Source organism: Patagioenas fasciata, chromosome 14, assembly GCF_037038585.1.
Source record: "Patagioenas fasciata isolate bPatFas1 chromosome 14, bPatFas1.hap1, whole genome shotgun sequence".
In the NCBI taxonomy this organism is placed as follows: Eukaryota; Metazoa; Chordata; class Aves; order Columbiformes; family Columbidae; genus Patagioenas; species Patagioenas fasciata.
The window spans coordinates 4280943-4303639 of NC_092533.1; the positions used below are offsets into that span (position 1 = coordinate 4280943).

The window sequence follows — 22697 nt, forward strand, 5'->3', positions numbered from 1 at the left end:
TGCTGCTTCTTGTCCTGATTTGGAAAAGGAAGATGTTTGAAATCCTGGGGAAAAAAATTGTGGCGCAAACTAGTCCTGTTCTTAAGTCCAGTTTTTGACTGTGTACAACAGTGCCCTATTTTTTTCCTCATGTCTGAGCATCCAGCAACTCTTGTCATCATCATTTATCTAAAGGTTTTAGAGGTTTAATGTTGTGGTGGGTTTTTGTTTTTGTTTGTTTTTGCACCAATCAAAATAATGCATTGTGAGAGCTCTTGACGATTTAATGAGCTTACACCAATGGACTTTGTTGCCCCTCTGCATTATATTCTGTTAGAACTTGGCAGCGATTACAACTGAAGCTTTATTTAACACATCCGCATTTCTGGTGGAGTTAATTTTAAAGGGTTTCTTACTAGTGTTGGATGCTTTGTCAGTCAGAGACAGAATATGCTGTGGCGTTGCAGTGGCTGCTTCTCATCGCCCACCCATGGCCACATAACGTGATTTTCAAAGTTTGTTTTAACAGGGTTTGAAATGTAGATTGTTTACTTAGATAATATAAATTTCATACTTTTCAGTTCTCTTGCATTCTCAAGCATGCGTGTATGAAATTGGAAGGCAACATTTTTAGCTCAGTTTTACTGTGCCAAACCTTAGTTAACTTTCATAATAAGGAGAAGTCCAGAGAATTCTGCATTTGGAGTAATTAAGGAAACTGAAAGCTCAAGTCAAAATTTTCTTCTTGGTTGTTGACTGGAAAAGGTTTCACGGTTGCAGGAATGTAGTTTGAAATCAGGTGTTTGTTGTGACTTTACATGGGTATTTTTATGACAGAGTGAAAACCTGTAAGTCAGTTCCTGCCCACCCCCAAGCCCTGATCTACTTGCAGAAGTAACCTGGTAAACAAACAGGAGGCAGCTTCATTTCAGAGTTCTAATTAATTTTGCAAACTCAGCAAAACCAGAGAGTTTTGAAAATCCCAGGACATTTAAAAAGTTTTGATATAAATTATTTGAGCTGTGTGCCTGTAAACTGTTCTGAGCATAGCCTTGTATTTCAGTATGGAGCTCGGCAAAACTCTGTGTAGCTCCCAACTTTTGTTTGTACACCACCACACATTTGAACTCCATCTTCTATTCACCCTAACTGTTGAACGCTGGTATTCTGTAGTAACTGCTTGGGCAATGGTTTTGGTTGTTCATTCTAAATAATTGTAGTCTTCTGGCTGACCTTTTAATTCATTTCAGGAAACGTTTTGCAACGCTGGTGCTGTGTGGGATGCCCAAAGTGGCGGGGCGGGGAAGGACGTGATGTCTTTGGGGTTTGCAGAGCTGCTGTAAAAGCTGCTCTGCCCGCCTTGATGGAACTTGCAAAGTTAGACTGTGGGCTCAGCAGCAACAAGCAACAGCCCTGTAACCTGGGGTTTGCTGAGCCAAATCTCTGATTTGATCTCTCCCGACTTCTTGAGCTGGATTAATTTTATGTCATCATGTCTCAACAAGTGTCAGTGTGGTTTTAGGTGAGCACATGAACTGTTAATGGTGAGATCTTGGCCATGGCAGCACAAAACTTCACAGGAGGCTATTTTGTGTGTGTGTGTCCATACAAGAAGGGAGATGGTTTTGTTTTTTGTTTGTGAGCATAGTTTCATTTCATACTGTACTTCCATGTTGGCTTAAAAGAATAAAACTTGAACAACCACAGAAATTTCTGAATTTTGCACAAGAACAACAGGAATAAAGTCCCCTACAACTTTATTTGAAAAGTGCATTTTGAAGTGCAGATTTTTCTGTTTCTTTGGTCAGGATTCAGTTCTTTCAAATTGTCCCCCTAATAATTGGGATTTGGAGCCTTTTCTTAAACCTGACCCCATTGGGAGATGGATTGTGCTACAGGTGATCTGTTTTACTTCTTTGAATGGCTACCTGTGCATAAAAACTTGCTGGATCATCCCCACCTTGGCCTTGGATACTGCACTTGTCTAGTACAGTGTATATAAATTGATGGCTTGCGAATAGCCTGGGGTGAATGCTGTTCAGGGTGGGCAAGTGGCGTGCGGTAAAACCAGCACATTTAATTTGGGAACAACTGTGAGTCTGAGCTGAAGGCCGTGCTCTGACAGGATGTGGAAACTGATGCTTTTGCTGTTTAAAATGGTCCTGTTCATGACTAGATCTCTTTTGAGATGCTGTTGTGGACCAGAATTTTCTTCGTGTTGAAGAAAAGAAAAAGCGCCCTTCATTGTCTTACATCACCCATCTTCTCTGATCACAAGCACCAATATTAAATTACCTTCTAGTACTCCGGAGTGAGGATATGGCCTTTGTTTGTATGATTCCTCGTGGTAAATTACATTAAAATGAGTAGAAGAGTTGCATTATTGGTCCTAGTCTTCAAAACCCGCATCCCTCAAATTCCACAAATGTATAAATTCATAGAGGTTAACAAATGCCATACATTGTTTTTTAAAAGCTTAGGTATTGGAAAATTATTTATTTCAATTTGCATTGACAAAGTGGCTCTGAAATGTTTTAAGAACTATTTTAGTTGGTCGTCATTTCATTTGAGAGGCATAGTTAAGTGAAGGTAGTGTCTGAATTTTGTTTGCTTTCCAAAGCCTATTATGTCATTGGGGTGTTTTGGCTGGGGTCTTGGCTGCTAAATTAGTGCAAATAAGAATTAAGGTTTATCCGGTGCACACTCTTTGACCATTTTGATGTCATTAATCTGCTCCTCCCTTTCCCATGTTACTGTATAACCGTGGAAATATTGCTAGCAAATTGCCCTTTATAAAGCAAAAATAGAAGCTGTCCTGCATAGATCCGAATTTAACTCGGTTGATTCATTCAGTCATTTGTGACCACACAGGAAGCCCCATTCATATGGTCACAAAGCCTAATAGCTGTTTGTACAGTGAGATTGATCTGATTACTGTTCTCTGTCTTGTGCTGTTTACAGTCTGCTGCCAGTTCACAGAAAGGAAAGAGAATGGCTGCAAAGGAGAAGTTGGAGGCAGTATTGAATGTGGCCCTAAGGGTCCCAAGCATCATGCTGTTGGATGTCTTGTACAGATGGGATGTCAGCTCATTCTTCCAGCAAATCCAGAGAAGTAGCCTGCACAACAACCCTCTCTTCCAGTACAAGTACTTGGCCCTCAATATGCATTATGTGGGTAAGTGTGCATGTATTCAAGAGAAAACACTACGGTAGTAAATACTGTTTTGTTTACTACAAGAATTTTAAGCATTTGGTAATAGCATGATGATATATTGATTACAACAAATGGCACAATAATATATTCATTAGAGTTCTGCTTAAGGGACTATTTATGTTAGCGGCAGAGAAATCCTATGTAGAGTCTTCTACTGAACTTTGGTATGTTGCCTTGATATGTAGCATAAATCTGGTGTCTGGAAACGTGATTGATGCCCTGAAAGAATAGCACAGTGACTTTGGCCCGTGTCTGACTGGTGAAAAAGCTGCTGTGACATGCCGTGCAGACAGAAGTAATGCAATTTGTATCATCGGCATTAAAGAAGAGAGTAGGGAAACGGTTGCTTAGTTTGGACTGTGACCACAGCACCAGTTGCCTTTAACTGCTGCATGGATATGGCTCTTCAGTTTACAACCTTAAGAACCACAGATATGCTGTGAGTGGATTAGAGCAGGTAACAAGTCCTCATGTTGCAGGCAAATGGACAAAATTCCTAACACAGCTCAGGGAGCTGAGGTTTGAACCTTGGCCTGCAAGTCTAGCTCTGGAATGCTATATGTCTGCTTTAGGAGATGAAAGGGCTGATCTTCTGGGACCTGTTCTCCAGGTGGGTATGTGATTCATCTATGACTGCACATGGAGTTCATTAGGGACTGGATCCAGGCTGTTGAGACTGAGAGCCTCTGATGATCTGCAGGAGGACTGCCTAGTTTGGAGAGAAATGGCTGGCATATATTTTCCCACTCTGCAGTGTATTCTTCCTTGTAAATGGCTTTGGAGGATAAAGATGTACTGCAGTCAGCTAAAGGAAACACTGCCTTTCAGTTAAGTAGTTCCCGGACTGTGGTTTTTTGAAGTAGCGTATTCAGGTTTTCAATCCTGACTGCAGAAGTGTTGGCATGTGACCTGACTTTTTTAATCTATTAAATATCTGTTGTCTGCAAATTATTTACTGCCATTAAAAACACATGTGACTTTCTTTGTTATAGCTCCACTATACTCGTGCAATGTACTTTCAGTGCAAAAAACTGGTGTTACAATTCTGTGCCCTTGTCATCTGTTTGTGGGAGAGAGCACTTGTTTGTTGCTGGTGAATGTGGCTGACACAGGGCTGTGGTGACATGTTACTGCAGCTGGATTGCTCATGTACTTGTATGCACACAAGTAGCTTTTAGGAATGAGTTATCAGAACAGTTTCTAATACAGAACTAACAGTTGTGCAATAGGCTATCCAGACATCAGTGGGTAATTTCCAGCTGTGACACAGCTCCCCTTTACAACCATTTGATAACTTTGCCCTTGCTTAAGTGCATTGAGATAACGCCAATAAAAAGTGCTACAGAGAGGGTAGGTATTGTTACCAAAGTATTTCTCACCTGGATGCAATTTTAGTACAAACCAGTGGATTCTCACTTGTGCTTTTCATACAAGCGATGCTTTTGTGCTGGTGCACAGTCAGCAGTTGTTTCACTTTTTGCTTTAACAAGAGTGTCTGTACTATTACTGCTCCAACTGGTAATTGCTGATCAAGAAGGGCTTCTAAATCATCAAAACGTTTAGTGTTTTAAAAGATTTTCAGACAGTTTTCAGTGACAAAACTTTGCTAGTACTTCTAAAATAAAGTTGATCTGTCTCAATTGCTTGGTTGTTTTTTTTTTTTAAGCTGTGCCAGTGTGAGGATGGGCTAGATTAATTTGCATGCCTGCACAAGATTTTATATGGATTTAATTGCATCAGTTTACAGTATAACCTTAATTAAAATGATGTATCAAAATATGTGAATTGAATTTGTAAGGAAAACAAAGTACTTTTTCCACTAGTTTGGGAAATTAAGCTTCTTTGAAGATATGTTGAGGGAAATTAACTGCCAGTGTGTGATTTAAATAACAGCTTACCACGGATATGCTTCAATGTGCTGATCTCTTTTATTTAGGAAAAAAAAATCCACTGTTCATATTTGCTTTTAGGAAACACAGTATCAGCAAATGCTGTGGCAGCTTTGGAATATCAAATGATCGGTGAGTTTCTTACATGGGCAGCATAGGTACCATACCATGGAAGTGCTTCTAGCAGCTTAGGAAATTGGGTGCATCTGTCTTGGACAAGTGCTCAAGGAATGGTTTGATTAGAGAACCATAAAAATCAATGAACTCTACCAATCTTGATATAGTGAACCTTTCCCAGAACTAAGAATGCAAAGTTGGAAATTTGCTCAGAACTGGGGGTTACCAGGAGTATGTTTCTGTTTAAATACACTCTTTTTCTTCCATCAATTTGACTTAAAGTTTGAAAAGCCAGTTGTTTTTGATCAAGTGATGTATGTTAGTGTGATTTGTGTTCCAGTTAGCAGTGCTGGGAATGTAATAAAAGCCTCTAGGATGCAATTTGTCCTTTGATAGAACTTTCCCTTTTCATATCTTTTCATGAAACAGCCCTTATCTGTTTGAGTGAAGGAAAATATTCCGTCCTGATAACAACTCAACCGCAAGTTCAGCTGCATGAAATGTAACTAAATATGCACAAAGCCCTGTCAACAGCAGAGATAAATTTGTGGTTAGAATTATTGAATGTAAACAGATTAATTTCATACAGGAAAAATTGCAAAAGAGTTGTGTTTATGACCTTCTGAATTTACTGCCATCGTGTTTGCCGACTGCTCTCTACTTTGGTCTAACCACTTTACTTTAAGCTCTTATGTGTTAATGAGAAGATCTTTTTTTGCTTTGCCTTTTTGTGGTGCCCTTTCTCTTAAGAGGAGAGATTTAGTACTCTGATACAGACACAGTAAGAAGTGCCATGTGAAGTTTCAGTGTGAGAAGCAGCAGTCAGTTCATTCCAGAAACAAATTTCCCAAAATTGTGAGAAGAGGATGCATGACTAAATGTGTGAATGCAATTAATGCGTACAAAGATGAGATGCTGCTCAGAGTCAGCATCTCTGGGTTTGTGGTCCCATGTCTTCTGTCTCCCTCCTGCCAGCAGCATTTAGATAAATGGGTAGTAGAACTATTTTCTGAGTGTAACTATTTTAAGCTGTAGCTATTTTTAACCAAATTCAATTTTATGACATGGACTTGGTCTTTATTTCTTAAGAAAAAAATTACTTGCTGTGTTTTCATATTCTTTTCTTGGATAAAATGCAGTGTATGCTGCAGTTGGTAGACACAAAAGAGGGCAGGGAGCATGCCACGCTCAAAATATAGCATACCCTTCTTTCTCTTTCCAACTCTAGAGGCTGCCGATTCCTATCCTGCTTCCTTGGTGGTGTAAGCTTCTACTAAACAGCTTTCTCAGCATATGGGTATTTTCTGGTGACTTTTCTGTATAAAGCTGGTATCTCTCTTTGGCAACCTGAATCACTTTCTATTTAAAAAAACAAGCCAATGTCAGTTTGCTTGAAAGGAGACACTTAAAATTTTGAGGTTCAACGAACTCTGAGTAACAGTCCAATGACAGCGTGGAAATTTGTGTTCACAGTTTAGAATACATTGTGACCATTTTTATTTTTACAGTTCCATTTTGTGTTCTTTTCTAGTCCTCTTCAAGTTCTCTGTGGTTGTAATTTGTGCCAGAATTCTCATCATTAGCTGTGCTGTATTATGGAAACTGCCTCTGAATCATGTGATGGATCCAGAATCAGAAGTCCATTTTATTTGTTCAGACAATACTGTAAATCTCTGAAGGAACTTGGTTCTTGGATTATTTATACTTAGAGTGCCCAACCTGTTATGCATTTAAAAATTCACAAAACAGCTGTTGAAACTGATGGCAGCCCCTCAGTAATGAGTAAATTGTTTTCTTGGCATCATTTTCACTGTGATGTGCAGATGTTGATAACGGGATTTCTGATGTCTGTTTATAGTTGCACTGTGCCATGACTGGGTAAATACTCATTTCCTTGAGTGCAAGTATGTTTGGATGTGTGCTTTCTCAGTTTAGAACTAATTTGTCAACATTTTCTGAAGGGCAAAATATTTGCCACATTAGCTCCAAGCACAAAACTTCTTGGGGTGAATAACGTTTGTTTGGGCAGCTCTGGCTGAGCAGGAGCATGAGGAAGAAGTGTGCCTTGGCATTGCCATGCAAAAACATCACTCCCCATAAATACAATATATCTTATTAGTATATCTCAGCTTACGCTGCCTTGCACAGGTATTGAGTTAGCAGTGGTGAGACAGGCCACATTTGGTTGAGAGATACCCTTCAAAAGATGCCTAATATGTACGTAGTGAGGATGTACAAGAGCTTTTTATCTCTCCTTTTATTGAGCTTTAAAGAAGTTGCTGTTCAGTTTCCTTCTGTGCTTGAGCTGGCCTCTGGAGAGCCCACAGAGCCTTCCTGGTAACTTCTGCATCTTGCCTTTAAGTACTGTGAGTGCTAGAGTGTCTCTGAAAAATCATCCACTCTTGAAATCGATGCTTTAGACATGGGCAGTTTATTAAATCTCCATGTAAACTGTTGTGTAACCAGAGTGCTGACTGGTTATCCTGAGAATTGGACACACTGAAAATAAAGGTGCCAATTGTTCTAACATTAATACTTTTACCATATCAAATACCATCTTTCCAAAGTCTGTCTTGTGTTATTGGCACATGTTGTGGCCAGATAGCTGTCTGAATAAATGGAAATGAGGACAGTCAGGGTTTGGGCTGAAATGAAATGAGCAGCTCAGTAGGAGTTTTCGATGGGATTCTGTGGCTCATGACCTGCTGCTTCCCAGCAAGGTGCTTCCCAAGTCATTGTAAGGTGGGCTCTTCACCCTCATAGGATGTTGGCCAGTGGGAAGTTAGTGCCCCCAACTTAATTTCCTGGTAGAATCCAAGCAATTATGCTATTACTTTCTGGCGCTCCAACAGATGTTGTGGTTTTATTAAGAAATGTGAACTCTTTCCTGTGCAGAGTTCTTGTTTTTAGACTAAACCTGCAGCAAACTCTGGGCAACATGTGAAGTGGGCACAAGGGATCTGTAATCATGCAAATGAGCACTAAAATGTTTCATAAAGAGAATGGCTTGCAACTTTGATCATGCTCCAGAAGCCTCTGTTGTATGCAGCATGTCAATAAAACTCAGACACCTGAGTTGGCAAAGAGGTAACATGGGGTGAGAGTAGCCGGGGGACACCTTGGTGGTGGCACACAAATGGGGAGATTGCTGAAAGGCAAACTGTGAGCTCCTGCTGATGGTGACAACGAGCATTCCACAGTGAGAGGTTTTCATCTGGCTGAATCAACTGGTTGTAAATGAGGTTATGAGCTAGTTAATACATGTGTTCTTGTCTGGAAGTGTTTAACTCTTCTGCTTATTATTGTCTTAACAGCTTTATTTTCTTCACTGAGGCCTGAGTCTAGTATAACTGGATTTGAGCTTGTCTTCCATTTCTTCTGCAATGAAACAGTTTGGTAATGAATTACTTGCCTCTTTTTTTGGCAGAGGCATTGTCAATAAAAATGAGGTTGGTACCACTTTGGGAATAGGGCTTCTGCAGCAAAAATGCAAATATTGCAGTGTGAAGTGTGTTGAAATCTCTCTCTTACCAAGTCACAAGAGGGAATTGTAAATAAGAGGGAACTACTTTAAATGTCTCTCACTCTCTTCAAAATCTAACAATTAGGCCAAATGGCTGCTTCAAAGTGAACACTTAAATTCCAGCCCAGACTTGTGAGCAGTGGGGTTCATTGCTCAAGCCTCTGCAGTCACCTTGCCTGTCCTGGGCTGCTTCCCTGGGCAGTGTTACAAGTGTCTGTGCTGTTTGGAAACCCTCTGTATAAAAAGCACAGATGTGATCGTAATCTTCTCATCTTTTGATTTGTATTTAGATATTTTTTTCACTCCTTCATCTTATCCTGCTACATTTTGATTCAAATTGGGATCATGTAGAGAAGAACTGAACTTCAGTCTCTTCTAAAATACTCCTGTGTAACATGGCTGTGTTGAAGTGCAGTTACTGCCCTCTAAAATGTCGTCTTTTTGCAGAAATTAGCCTAGCACCGCTCACATACATCATCATGTGGCCAAGGAGCAGACTTTCATGTGATAGAATAAGGTGAAGAAGATGGCAGAGCTTAAATACAGACACTGTAAACAGGTGTTCTTAGCCTATTTATAGAGTAATAGAAGAATAAAAGACTGCATAATAAACTCCATTTAGTTCTCCACTGGAGGTGAGTCATGGACTACAGTGTGAAGGAAGGGTTTAGAGAGATTCAGCTCAAGTGACGTAATGATATGTGGTTATTCCACAGAAAGAATTGTCCATAACTAAGCAATCAAGGGAAGGTGGTGAGTGCAGCCGGGACGAGGTGTTAAGAACATCAGATGGTGTCAGAGCTGCTGGAGCTGGCTTGTGATGCTTATGTTGGGGTGAGGCAAACTAGTTAAATGTCTTCATGGAGATGCTGCCAAGGAGTTCCTGCTCTTGTCGTTTGTGTATTTGGTAGAAGGAGAGCAATGAACAGAGAAGATGAATTCCATAAAATACAGGTGTCTGCTAAGAAAACTAATGGCGTAGAATGTCTGTGTTGTATTAACTAGAAGCATGTTATACTGTATAAAAACATTGCTAGAAGGAAACTGTTGTAGTGCTGAGTTTCAGGCCCCTTTAAAAAGCTCAAAATAAAATTCAAAGAATAGTTTGTGTTGAAGGGACCTTCCAACCTCATCCAGTGCCACCCCTGCCATGAGCAGGGACATCTTCACCAGCTCGGGTTGCTCAGAGCCCCATCCAGCCTGGCCTGGGATGTCTCCAGGGATGGTTCATCCACCAACTCTCTGGGCAACCTGGGACAGGGTTTCATCACCCTCAGTGTAAAAAATGTCTTCCTTGTCTTTAGTCTGAATCTACACTGTTTTAATTGAAATCATTACCCCTTGTCCTGTCGCTACTGACCATATTTAAAAACCTGTCCCCATATTTCTTATGTGACCCCTTTAAGCACTCAAAGGCTGCAATAAGGTCTTCTTGGACCCTTCTCTTCTCCAGGCTGAACAACCCCAGCTCTCTCAGCCTGTCCTCACGGGAGACGTGTTCGAGCCCTCTGATCATTTTGTAAATGATCAAATGGATACTGTGCAGATACTGGTGATGGTGACTGATATGATAATTTCATTTATATCAAGGAACCTATCAATTATTTCAACTTCAAAAAGGCACATCCTCAGACAAATGTGCAACTTGTCACATCTACTTTATGAAAGTACTTGAAACAGTAGCTTTAAATACATAAATTGTATATTTGTATTTTTAAAAAGGTAAGTAAACAGGCTTTGTCTATCATCACTCCTGTAATCTATCTGAATCGATCTTTGCTTGCCATACTGTGGGTCTGATGCCTTTTTTAGGAGCATGTTGTGAGTTACCTTCTTGAAGACCTAATGGTAGAGTTCAGAAAAGGCTTATTGAAGGTGGCAGGTGTTAAGTAGCCTTGAAATACTTCTACATACTGACTGGCTCTGAAATTGTATCTTTTTCAAGTACAGCAACATGCTGTGTTCACAAGCTGTTTTCTAGTAGCTGGTTGTCCCACTGCTTTTGAGTGCTTTAATCCAGAGTTACATTATTTTTTTAAGTATTCTTAAAAAGCTCAAAGTATGAATTAACTCAGTTAAAAAGGCTTTGCCCAGTGTTACTGAATAGATGGATGAAACTTTAAATGTAATGTGACAAATATAGCTGTAAGTGTCAGGATAAGTTCTGCTATAGCATTTTGTTCTTAGCTGCAGGGAAGTTGTTCGCTGTTGCTGGATTTTTTTTTTTTCCTAAATGGATTTCAGTGCCAGGCACTCAAACCTGACCTTCAGAAGTGTGAGTGCACCGCGTTGTGATGGAGTGCTGGGAAATGAAGATTAGTAATGGCACCATGTGCTGCGGTTTTGACCTGCAATCTGTCTGGGAAAGAGACGGAGATGGACATGTGCCACCCAGTTGTGAAGTGGACTTCAAAGTACTGCTTTATTTAAGTATCCTAACGAGAGCAGATATGAGAAAAAGGATCTGCTTGTTGGAGAGGCTGCTGAGCAGCCAAGCTGTGGTCTTGAAGAGTAAAGCCGTATCTGCATCGTGTCTTTTTCCACAGTCTTACTAAACGCTAACAAGAAGTGAAGGAACTGGTGGTGTAAATGCCTACAAATCCCAGGCCGTGCCAAGGCTTGTCCTCGATTTATGTGACACTGAGAGCTTGAATGGGATTTAGTATTACTAGTATGGAGAGCAGCCTGCGTGTCCCCATCTCAAATTATGGGCATGCAAAGTATCTTTAAATCATTAAGACAGAGTGGAAGAATTAAAATGTGCAATGCTGATCAGCGTGGAAAGGTGGTGTGTGTGTCCTTTGCTTGCATCATTGGACTGAGTTTTTTGGGTGGATCGGCGTTTTTCCTGCCACACTGAAACTGGCTTTCATTTGGAAGAAGAGGGAGGTCTACGCCTGCTTCCCTGTTGTTACATAGGTTATGTTAATCAAGTCTTGTTAAAATACTGTGGATCAAGTCCATTTCTTGACATTGAGATGGAATCTTGCAGAATCTGGTAGAGCTGTTCCAGTTCGTGGAGAGAAAAAGTGTCAGGTTTGTTGTGTGCTTTGCATTGTGATGTAGGTGCATGAATTTTAGAACCAAATGAAAACAAAGGTGCTTAAAGAAACCTGAATAACTGGATTGTTAATTCATATTTTAAGAAATTTGGGTAGTATTTTTTGCAATTTCAACTTCTGTTTTTTGTTGCAGGTTACATCTTAAGTGTTGTACTCCTAACTTTACCAAGGCAACACCTGGTTCAGCTTTACCTGTACTTTTTGACTGCACTGCTGCTTTATGCTGGGCACCAAATTTCCAGGTAAGAAGAAATGGATTAACTTTGCTAGCTTGGTTTGGAAATTAGAAAAATAAATGATATTTTGTTAGTATCTTGTATAAATGGGGGACATCTGGTTTTGTGCAGGCCTTTTTTCTATGCCAGATACCTAAATATATCTTGCTGTTCTTTGTCTTGAAAAAGTTTATGGAATCAAATATGCAGTCAGGTAGTTCTGGTGTACTTTTATTGACTTAAAGGGAATTTTGAGCTACTTTTTCTGTGGAGTGTAATGTCCGCTAATCTGAGGAGAGAAAAAACACCACAAGACTAAAAGTGGCCTCTCATGTAGTAATCCAGGTTACTCAGTGGCTCAATGAATGTGCTTTCAACACTGCAGCATTTTGCAAAGCAGACAGGATGTTACTTTCAGTTTCCTGGCACCTAAGATGAGAGAGCAAATAGTCATGTGGACAATGGTAAAATTGAAGTAATAGTGGAACTCATTCTTAAATTAATCTTTGTGTAATATAATTTACAGTGAAAATGAAGACAGGCATTTTGGATGTAAAACGCAGAGCAAGAGGCTGGAGAACTGAGTTGGACCAGACAAAGTCAACCATCTTCATTTGTTTGGCTCCAGCTAAATCTGCTGAAAGCCAATGTAAACTCTCATACTGATATGAGGTTTAATTGGAACCAAAGAGAGTGCCATCACATTAATAACTTTATATGGGGAGTTTTGAAAATATGTACTCAAGCCTGATTTATTTTGGTGTCTGCGGGTGGGAAGCGTTTAAAAATATGCTTTTGATTGATTTAAGTGAAGTAATAGGTTTGTTAACTCCTGCATCGAAATTGTTGCTCCAAAACGTTTGCTGGAATAGCTCTTCACTCGCAGTTCAGGGGAGTGTTAAGGGTTTGTGGTGACTTGACGTGTCACTGTTGTGGCTGTCAGAGTTGCAGTTAATGATTTCCTGAATGTATGAGGGTGCAAGAGAGGAATTGTGGCCTCTTATTTCCTGGGGAGGAAGGAGAGAGAGGTTTTCATCATCCTGAGGGGAGGCTGGGGTTTTTATAACTAGAGTTTGTGGGTGTTTCTCATGGGCTTTAAGGCTTACTTATTAGAAAACGCAACCTGAACATTATGGAAGAACTTGTGTTAAAAATAACACTAGTAACAAATCCCCATCAGATACAGGGCTTTGGTCCAAAATGCTTGCAGCTGGAGATCTCTATGACATTCTGGATCTTTAAAGTTTTAAAAGAAAAGGAGATGGTCTGGATTTTGATTGACACATTAAGGGATAGCACTATGTTTGATTTTAATACCTTTCTTGCTTGTGTTTCTACATAATGCGAATAGTGACTTCTGTTTTGTGAGGTTTGGGACTTCACAGCCTTCATTGAAACACGTTAGATAAATATTACTTGGACTGTTCAGTGTATTTCTACTAAGCTTTCTCTATTTGGCGCTTCTGGAGTGAGTTAATAAAGACTTTAATTAAATCTTGTGTCAACTGGCACCAAAAAATATATTTAATTAAAAGATGCCTTGGATTCAACTAGTCCAGCAGTATTCCCTAGCTATTTTGCAAAGCAAATGTAGCTGCTGATGCTTCTAAGCAAGTTTGCCCATCCCCTGGGTCGGAGGCTGCCTTGGTTTGAAGGGAGCGCTGTGCAGGGGGTTCCCAGCAGCCTTCCCGTCACCTGGGGAGTGACGCTTGCATTAGCTTTTCAAAAGAATTTGTGTATCCCATTACTTCTCATATTGAAAATAGTAATGTGTAACACAAAAATATTAGTGAAGCTATTCCTGTTATTGCTAAAGCTGTCTCAGTTCCAGCTGATGTTTCTATTTAGCAGCCTGATCATAACAAAACATACTGCAGTCACATGTGCAAACTACTCCTTGGTGTCGTTAATAATTCTGCTTACAGCTGAAAACTTGCAGTGAATTGCTTGCATGCACTACCAGTTGGGATGCTATTAAAAACAGACGAAGAGGTCTCATATTGAGGCCAGTTTGGTTAATGCAGATTATAGAACAAGACCAGAATCAGCTGGCACTTGTGACTCTGCAGTGTCCTGGAAATTCTGAGCTGCTGAAAGATTTCAGCTTTCAGTGTTTTTTTTCCACCCCAGAAATAGCTTGCGGTTCAGCTGCAAGTCTGGGAATGAGAAGATCTGAATTTTATAGTTAGCTCTGACTTCAGACTTCCAGGTCTATGTGACCTTGACAAGTCACCCAACTTCTTAAGTCTTTGTTTCCTTATTTGCAAAACTGGGAATTACCCCAATGTGTGAAGGATGATGAGCTTATGTTGGTGAATGCTTGGGGAGCCCAAGAAAATGCTACATTTGTATGTAGCGTGTTAACCTGGCAGTTTGGGTGGAGATAATGTGCCATCTGTTTGTGGGAAAAGGAGAAGTCAGCTTTAAAAACAAAATCCTGCGGCTTCCAACAAGGAAAATGGATGATGGTTTTATTTTATATGTAGCTGCACAAATGTCTTGTTTTGAAGGATCACACTTCTTTTCCACATTTCCAGCAGTAAAACTGGGGAAAACAAATGATGTATTTAGGCAGAAAAGAAATGATGCAATTAAACACACTGTTAATGCTAAAAATTGAATCTACATCGTTATCTTATTTCATGTTTTGCAGTTTTGTTACAATTGAATTCCAAGTGTTGAGCCCTGGCAGAGCTTAGAACGAGAAGATGGGGGGAGGTGGGGAGCAAGAGACTGAATTGTTTCTTGTGGATAATCTTAAAATACACTTTTAATTCCAAGGTTGTCTGTAGACATTTAAAACCTATGAGAGTGTGTGTTTGTTGATGGCGGAGATTAATCAACCAGAGTAAATGTCAGCAGTAGGAGTCAATTAGGTCAGGTTACCATTGTGCCTTATGTCAGTCAGTTACAAAGCGTATTTTTAATAACAGAAGACTTTCCTGCACTTTTGGTAACAGAAGTGATCGTGTATGAAGCCCTGTATCTCTTTATCTTTTTAGAGCAATGTCAGTCATGGCTGGCAGAGAATGGATGTTGGCAGTCCAGCAGTTTGATTAAATGAGGCTGGGAATGTGTCTGCAGAATGAACAGCAGGAAATCTGACCTCAGCTTTATTCTTACATCCTAATTTTCTGCAGTAATAATGCAGTTTCAGTCATTTTGTTAACTAGTAAATAATGATTTTAGCATTCTTGTTTTCTTATATCGTTGCAGTAAAGTGAACAATTCTCAAATGTAAAAGCTGCAGCTTAATACAGCTTTAATTGATCAAAATTGAGTGCAGGCACTTGCTCTTCTCAGCATCTTGCGTGGCACTGCAGCTGTTCGAGGCATCATCTGATCCGTGCCTGTGCCAAAAGATCCCGTGTTTGTACTGGTAATAAGAGAATCATTGCTTTGACTTCCTTTATTCAGACATCATCTACAAATACTGTTTAAAAAATTTAGGAGATTGTAAAACATTGCTTCTCCAAGCTGATAGGCCTAAAACTCAGTTAATGAGAGTTACTTAAAGAATGAAGCCGAGTTCAGACCTCTGTGCAGGTGACTAAATCAGATCAACAACAGCATGAAATGCAGCTTGGAGGAATTTGGGTTGTCTCCAGGCACGTTCCTGGTGTTGAAGAAGCAACTGTAAGTGCAGTTTTTTGGTATGGCTTAGCTAAGTTTTATGAGGTCATCTTGCTACAGTTGGTATCACGGGTGATTTTGTAACCTGTTTCCTAACGGCTATAGAAAAAAACTTGATGTCTTCACTGCTTTCCTTTTGGAAGTTTAGAAATAACCACTTTTACCCTAATTTTGAAAATGGAGTGTGGTATTGCTGATACAGAAAACCATCTTCAGCAGGTTGCAAATGGTGTTATTTTTTTCTCCCTTTGTAACTCTCACGGATTATCCTGTTCTGTGTTGCTCATGTTTTCAGAAGGTGCTTTCTGCAGGTTCATGTGAAACAAGTAAAAATACCCAACTTTGTCCCACGGATTACATCTGTATAGGTGTTGGAAGGTGGAAAAAACCCTTGGGCTTAGCGATACCATTATAACAAGGGGGAAAGTTCTACCTAGAATCAGTTGTCCTAGGTGCCTTTTCAGTCCTCATGTGTTTTTAATTGCAGGCTACAGTATAAAGAACCCATTTCAACATACCTCCCGTATACAATGACACTTGAGAAGCTGCAGCAAGTAGGCAGGGCTGTCAGCTATGAAGAACAGGCTTTGAAGTGTTTGCTTTAGTACTTTGAGATTTATGTCTTGAATTCCAGAGATTTTTCGCAAATGAAAATGCAAATACCTCAGCTTGGGGTCGCAAGCTAGTACTAGAAGAAGGGTGTATCTCCACATTTCTGGGGAGAAGTGAATGCTTCCAGTAGCACTGAGTTGCATTTTTATTTTTTTTCTGTACTGAAATAAAAAGAAAACCAGTTCTTGTATCGGTTGTGGCTTCCAGTGCTGTTTATCTTGCTTTGACTGCATCTGTTCCCAGCCAGTCTGGCTTGTCTCACTGATATAAATAAATCCACAATAAATGAAGTGCTGTGCCCCTGGAGCAGACTCTGCTTGCTCCATGCGGGGTCAGATCAAGTGTGTCTGTCTGGCATTCCTGGGACGTGAGGGACTGGACAGTGTCATGCAGATTCCAGCCCAGGATTAGTTGCACTGTTTGGCTGTATTGAGGTGGTGTCGTATCGAGGGTGGAGCAGCAGCCGACCTGGAGCAGAGGAGGAAGGACCCAGCAAGGCAGAGAAGGGGGCTGGAGATGTGGATGCAGAGGGTCATGAGTATTGGTCGCTGTCCCATGGCAGGGGCTTGAGGAACCACTGGGAATTACTGCTGTGCTGTTCCAGAGTCGCCTTCTGAAAGTGCAGGGTGCTTGCTCCAGTGTGAAGTTTGTATTTGAGTCATGTTGCCGTGCCACGTGTGACCCTGCTTGATGGCAGAGCTGACAGGTGATCACCAACAGCAGAAAAATGCCCCATCTTCTCAGGTCCTTATCTTTTCCCTTGGTTGCTTGAGCCTACCCTCCTAGCCAACCTGTTCTGGGAGAAGTTACAAATACCTTGTCAGATCTGTCAGTTTGAGGGTATCTGTTTGGTGCCCCAAGTTTCCCAGGATAATGCTCAACTTTTAAATCATGTTGGATAAAACAGTTATGAAGCAGCTGTATTGCTGAATCTAGTCCATGACTATCAGTTTTCCTTCATACCTCTTTTTTAATTCAAAAGAAAGAGATTTTTAGGTGCAAAATACTTTAACTATTAGATTGGGAGACCTGTCTGTCAGGCTCTCACATTTTTTTTTCACATGGAGCTGATGGGAAAATAAATTACTATTAGGAAGAAGAACACTTAATAAGGATACTTAAAAATGGAATGGTGCTTAAGAGGCTTTGTCAATAAGCAGTTTCAGGCCACGCTCTGAAGAACAGCTTGGATGTCCCAAAGGATTTTTACAGCTATGCCAGTGAGTCTAATTACAGATAATACTTCTCTGCTTAAGTCATGCCTCAGATCTCTACATCAGCGACGCCGCTGAACAGTAGTGTTAATATTGCTTTTTGTAATTTAGTTAATTCACTGTGACATACACTGAAGCTACGTGTGTGGAATGAATAAACTGCTTCTTATCTGATAAGATGGATCTTTATAGTTTGTGGGTTTATTTTTATAGGGATTACGTGAGGAGCGAGTTGGAATCAGGATATGAAGGGCCAATGTACTTGGAACCTCTCTCTATGAATCGTTTCATGACTGCTTTAGTAGGTAAGTACTTTAAATATTTGTGATGCATCAGAGAGCTCTGCTTAACATTCTCTTCATTGAAACCTCTGCAGGTTTTACCTCTTGATTTCAAATTTCTCTTACCAATTTTAGTAGCTGCGATTCTCGTTAATATCCAAGATGTGCGGGATGCGAGGTGTATCCTGCCTGGCGTTTTCTGTGCCACTGATTGACCAGTGCTCCCATACTTGCAGCTTTGAAGTATTTTCTTGGTCTGTTTTTCATGCTCTGCCCCTGTGTTCTCAGACTCACAATCTCATTCAGAAGGACAGGCTTGTCTATAATCATCTTTAGGTGGAAAGTATGGTAGTAATTTCAATAGGAACATGTATTTGTAGTGCTTTTGTCAGTGAAAGTGTTGTACGAGTATTCTTGATTTGCCTTATAGATGAACAGTCTCATTGTCTTACCAAAAAATGGTGAAATAGATTTGTGGATGGGTGTATGGGACTATAGGCTACTTTTGTTTTTAACAGTCCCAAGGATATTTCTAATTAGAGTTAAGGAGTAACAAGTCAAAATTAAATTGTGTTTGATTAATGGCAGAGATGACTTCTCTACCTTCAAATCCCAAATAAATCCTGAAGAATTGGACTTTCTAGACTGTTCCCTTACCCTTTGAACTTTGACTGGAAGAGAGTAAATTCAGCGTTAAGATTGCTACGCCATACCATATGTTCTACTGAGAGGATATTGGAATGCACACACACCATGTGTATTTTGAAGTTAAGTCTGAGACAAGCTTGGAAGAAAAATCTTCCTTAATTCCTTTCACTAAGATCTATGGTTTTCATCAGATTATTGACAGATTTAGTCAGCCCTGTACTGTTGGCAAAACTCAGCTGCTTTCTGTTTACTTGCAGCTGCTACTGGCAGATTTAAATGGGTTTACTTCTTTGCAGTATGTTAGGTCTACCAGAACATGTACATCTTTAGACGTGATTTCTTTTTTCTTGGGAGTTTCTAGATTTTGCTGTCTTGTCAAATGACACCAAAGTACAACTAAAGCTTTTAGCGTGTTTCTATGAGCAAGTGTTTGTAATTTGTCCCTTGAAGCTGTGGGGCATGATGCTGGGTCCCATGATGAAGCAGAATCAGCCTCCCAAAGCAGCAGGAGGAGATCAGGAGGTGTTGTGTCATTCAGTAACGTTTAGACAGAAACTAAACCAAGACTCAAACACATTATGCTTCATCCAGGATTTAGTATGGATTAAAAATAAGTGAGAAAAACATAATGTTTTTACGCAATACAGTTTTGGGTTGTACTAGGTGTCAAAATAAAATGTGCCCTTGTTGTAATTATTTTTCAGAAGTAGGTGCTTGACTATACTAGCAAATGTGTGTACATCAACATACTTAATATCCCCATTATTAATTTCCCATGTTCATTTAAAGCCAACTTGAAAGTGTAATTGTTGTGTTGATGGCAAGCAGAGCTCTTTGGGGCAGACCCGTGACAGTGGGCTATGAGGCCTGACAGTGTCTATATAAATATGAAATACGTTTTCAGATTTGCTACGTAAAAGGTATTTACCCAGTGCAATCTGCCGTGTCTCAGGAGCGTACTGCACTGAACCATCTCATCTTCACAGCAAAATGAATATAAAAGTGCTTTGCTCCATCTTTTTCTTACATGTTCTGCCAGAGTGTTGTGCGGCGGCACTGTACAAAGGCGCTGAGGCAGGTGCGTGGGGGAATAATCACGGTACTGATACTGCTCTGATTCCTAAAAGTTCTGGTCAGGATTAAGGGGATGATGTACGGTATGCCAGCTGGTTCACAAATTTAATCTTTGTTAATGCTTTTATTCATTAGTGCTTTTTGAATGGACTCTCATAGTCATTTCTTCCCCTGTGTCTAGTTCAGCCTGATGACTCTTGACTGGGGTTACTAATACTTTCTGAAGTGCTGGATGGGAGAAGTAAATGTGTTTGAAGACTTTTCTTGGATGAATGTGCCACTTCGTGAGCGTGTTGGCTGTGGACCTTACAAAGCCGTGTGGTTGTGGAAACAATGCTGCCATGAAGACTTGCTTTTTCTTAGTCCACAATAATGGGATTATGTATTAACTTTAAGATGTCCTGGGTTTTGAATAGCAGTTAATGATGTAGCCAGGGAATTTGTTAACATCAGCTCTTTAAAACTGGGAATTAAATAGACAGTTCCCTACTAAAAGCGGCTTGAACAGTGGCTGTACCGCATAGGTTTTCTTGTTGCACATTTTCCATCAGCTCACAACTGGGAGGCTTTGGCTATCTGTCAGCAATGTTTAATGTATTTTGCGAAAGGAAAAGAGTGGGCAGGAGCTGAAGGCAATAGATTTATTCCTTATTGCCTCACTCCCTAGCAGAGGAGCCTGGTGTCCTGCAGGATTCCAGCTGTCAGGTTCGTGAGCTGTGTCTGGCGGTTTTCAGTGCACGGCATGTGAGTTTATGGAGTGCAAACATCCGGCTGGCTTTGCTAATCTTAGTAGATAGCTAGGGTGTTAAAATATTTTTATGATTTGATATGAGGTACAAACTAATTTCTTCTGACTGATCCTGCTATGTTATGTGTGTTGATTGATGGTGTACAACCCTACTTGGAGATAATCTGATTTACTGCAGAAACGTTGTCCATCCTGAACTAAGGTGCTGCTACCCCACTTTAAAATGGAAAGTACCAGTGACTAAAAGCTCCATTGGAGGCATTTTCAGGCCTTTCCTGAAGGGGTTGAAAATCAACAAGCTGCAGACGTCAGGAAGGAGATTGGAGCCTCCAGAGAAAGTGCTCCATGTATTTTCCTTTGGTCTCCTTCCCGTGACAAGTAACTTTTGATTGGTGTTGAAATTAGAAAGGTGGGAGGGTCAGAGGCTTTACCAGGGATGACCGGCACACTTCACACGTCATGGCTGGAGAGCCCCAGAGTCATCCCAAAGACCACTGGATTGTTTAACGTGACATTGTTACGATATTTTATTACAGATGACGACACTCTTACTAAGCCCTGAAGAACATATTGGATGCTGGTATTTGTATCCTGATGTGTGTGAAGCTGGGTTGCCTTAGCTACCATGAGTTGCAGAAATCCTCTCAAGCTGACTGTGCCAGGCTTCTCAGTATTACAGCACAGCAGCGCTGGTGGGATCCGCAGTAGGGTTGTAGCAACACATGTGCGGGCAGGGAACAACAAAGCAGAGGGATAATGCTTCAGAACCGGAGTCTGTTGAACGTCTCGGAAGATGAGTAACTTTCTCTGAGACTTATGAGACCCAGTATGCTGATAGTGTCCTGCTGAGAGCAAGGGTGCTTGTTCTGAAAAGACATCTGCTAATTCAAAAATACATTTAGCAAATTGACAGTAGGACTAAAACGTGAAAGAGGACAGTGTGAGGGAGGAACAACTTTGTGTGCTTAAGTAGTACAGGTCAGAAATTGCTTTAAGCACAGTTGCAGTTATTTTAAAAGCAAAAGTCCCTTCCTGGGTAGGGAAGCAAGGCAGAATGAAAGCAAACCCCTGGTACTGCTCTTTTTCCTCTTGCAGCTTCCATCCCCAACCCATCCAGAAGGGCTTACAAGGTCTGTAAGCTTATGTGAACACATGAGGTTAGTGCTGACCCAGAGATGTTAACAGCCTTGATTTTTTTGTTTTCACTAAGGCTAACTCTTGGTTTCGGGAGGAGCCGTGAAACGCAAATATTAGTGGAGGTGGCACCGAAACAGGGCATAAGCACTTGGTGAACCAAGGTTCTGCTTTGAAATAACACGCAATGACCTTTTTCCATACTGCAAATCTGAGGAATGAGAATTACTCTTTTCCAGACAATGTACGTTTTGCCCAATTCTGTTTCCTCTGAGATAAAGGGCACAACTTCCAGTGGCTCTAATGGGAGCAGTTCTGCTGGAGGGATCTGCTTTGGAAATACCCTCCACATGTGTGTGTGGGGAGGAGCTCTGCTTGTGTTTGTGTCTCTGCCAACTGCGAAAGAAAATTTAGTTGTTAATTATCTGTCACTTGCAAGCTTCAGTGATAATTTTGAGCAACTGCCTCAGGGTATTATGAAATTATTGAAGTCTCAGCTGCTGACCTGGCTGTTCTCCTGTTGCTATTTTTGGCCAGTAATTTCTCTTGACAGTTTAAATATTGTTTCTTTAAAAGCCATTCGGGACTTCTGTTTCCTTTTTTTGCGTAGAGGGATGATGTCGTATGGGTGGGCTTCAGAAAAACTACTGCTGCATATAAAGATGCTGACGGGATGTAAGTTGAGCTGGGGAGGGTAAGGCAAAAGAGGGATGTCTTGTTTGGTTATCCTCTGCGTGATTTATTCCTGGGACATCATATTAATCTGAGTATAATTCTTCATGCGTTTTGGGTTTACATCTCACTAATCTGCAAAGTGAAATCATGCACTTTGTGCAGTTGAAAAATGGCAACTTTCGTGACCCAGCAGAAGACGCAGAGGAGCCTGGTTTCATAACGGGTATGTCCTAGTTAGAACCGTCACAATATGCTGGATGTTGATAACTGTATTATGGAAAGATAACGTATTAAAATACGGTTTTTCTTGAAGGGTTTAATCAGCTTGATTATAAAACCCTGTCTCGTTTCCAGGTCAGCTCGTGGTATGTACGCTCTGCTCCTGCGTCATGAAAACAAAGCAGATCTGGCTGTTCTCTGCTCACATGCTCCCTCTGCTGGCACGACTGTGCCTGGTCCCTTTGGAAACCATTGTCGTCATCAACAAATTTGCCATGATTTTCACTGGTTTGGAAGTTCTCTACTTTCTGGCATCGAATCTTCTGGTGCCCTATAACTTGGCGAAATCTGCATACAGAGAGCTTGTCCAGGTAAGACAGTGAACGTAACAGTGTTGTTTTCTGTGGACTGAGCTTTTTTGACAGGAAAGAAAGAAGTACTTTGTCTTCTGTGCAACTGT

General features: G+C 40.6%; 1 protein-coding gene across 3 annotated transcripts in view; it reads left to right on the forward strand.

The window, feature by feature from the left end:
• RNF145 (ring finger protein 145) overlaps positions 1-22697 on the forward strand; it is a 40440-nt gene that overhangs the window by 5934 nt on the left and 11809 nt on the right. For all 3 annotated transcript variants that reach the window (XM_065848954.2, XM_065848956.2, XM_065848953.2), the window contains exons 2-5: positions 2941-3154; positions 11918-12026; positions 17672-17763; positions 22373-22608. In XM_065848954.2, the coding sequence (XP_065705026.1) occupies positions 2971-3154; positions 11918-12026; positions 17672-17763; positions 22373-22608 (621 nt within the window). In that variant the 5' untranslated portion in view covers positions 2941-2970. The remainder of the gene's footprint in view (positions 1-2940; positions 3155-11917; positions 12027-17671; positions 17764-22372; positions 22609-22697) is intronic.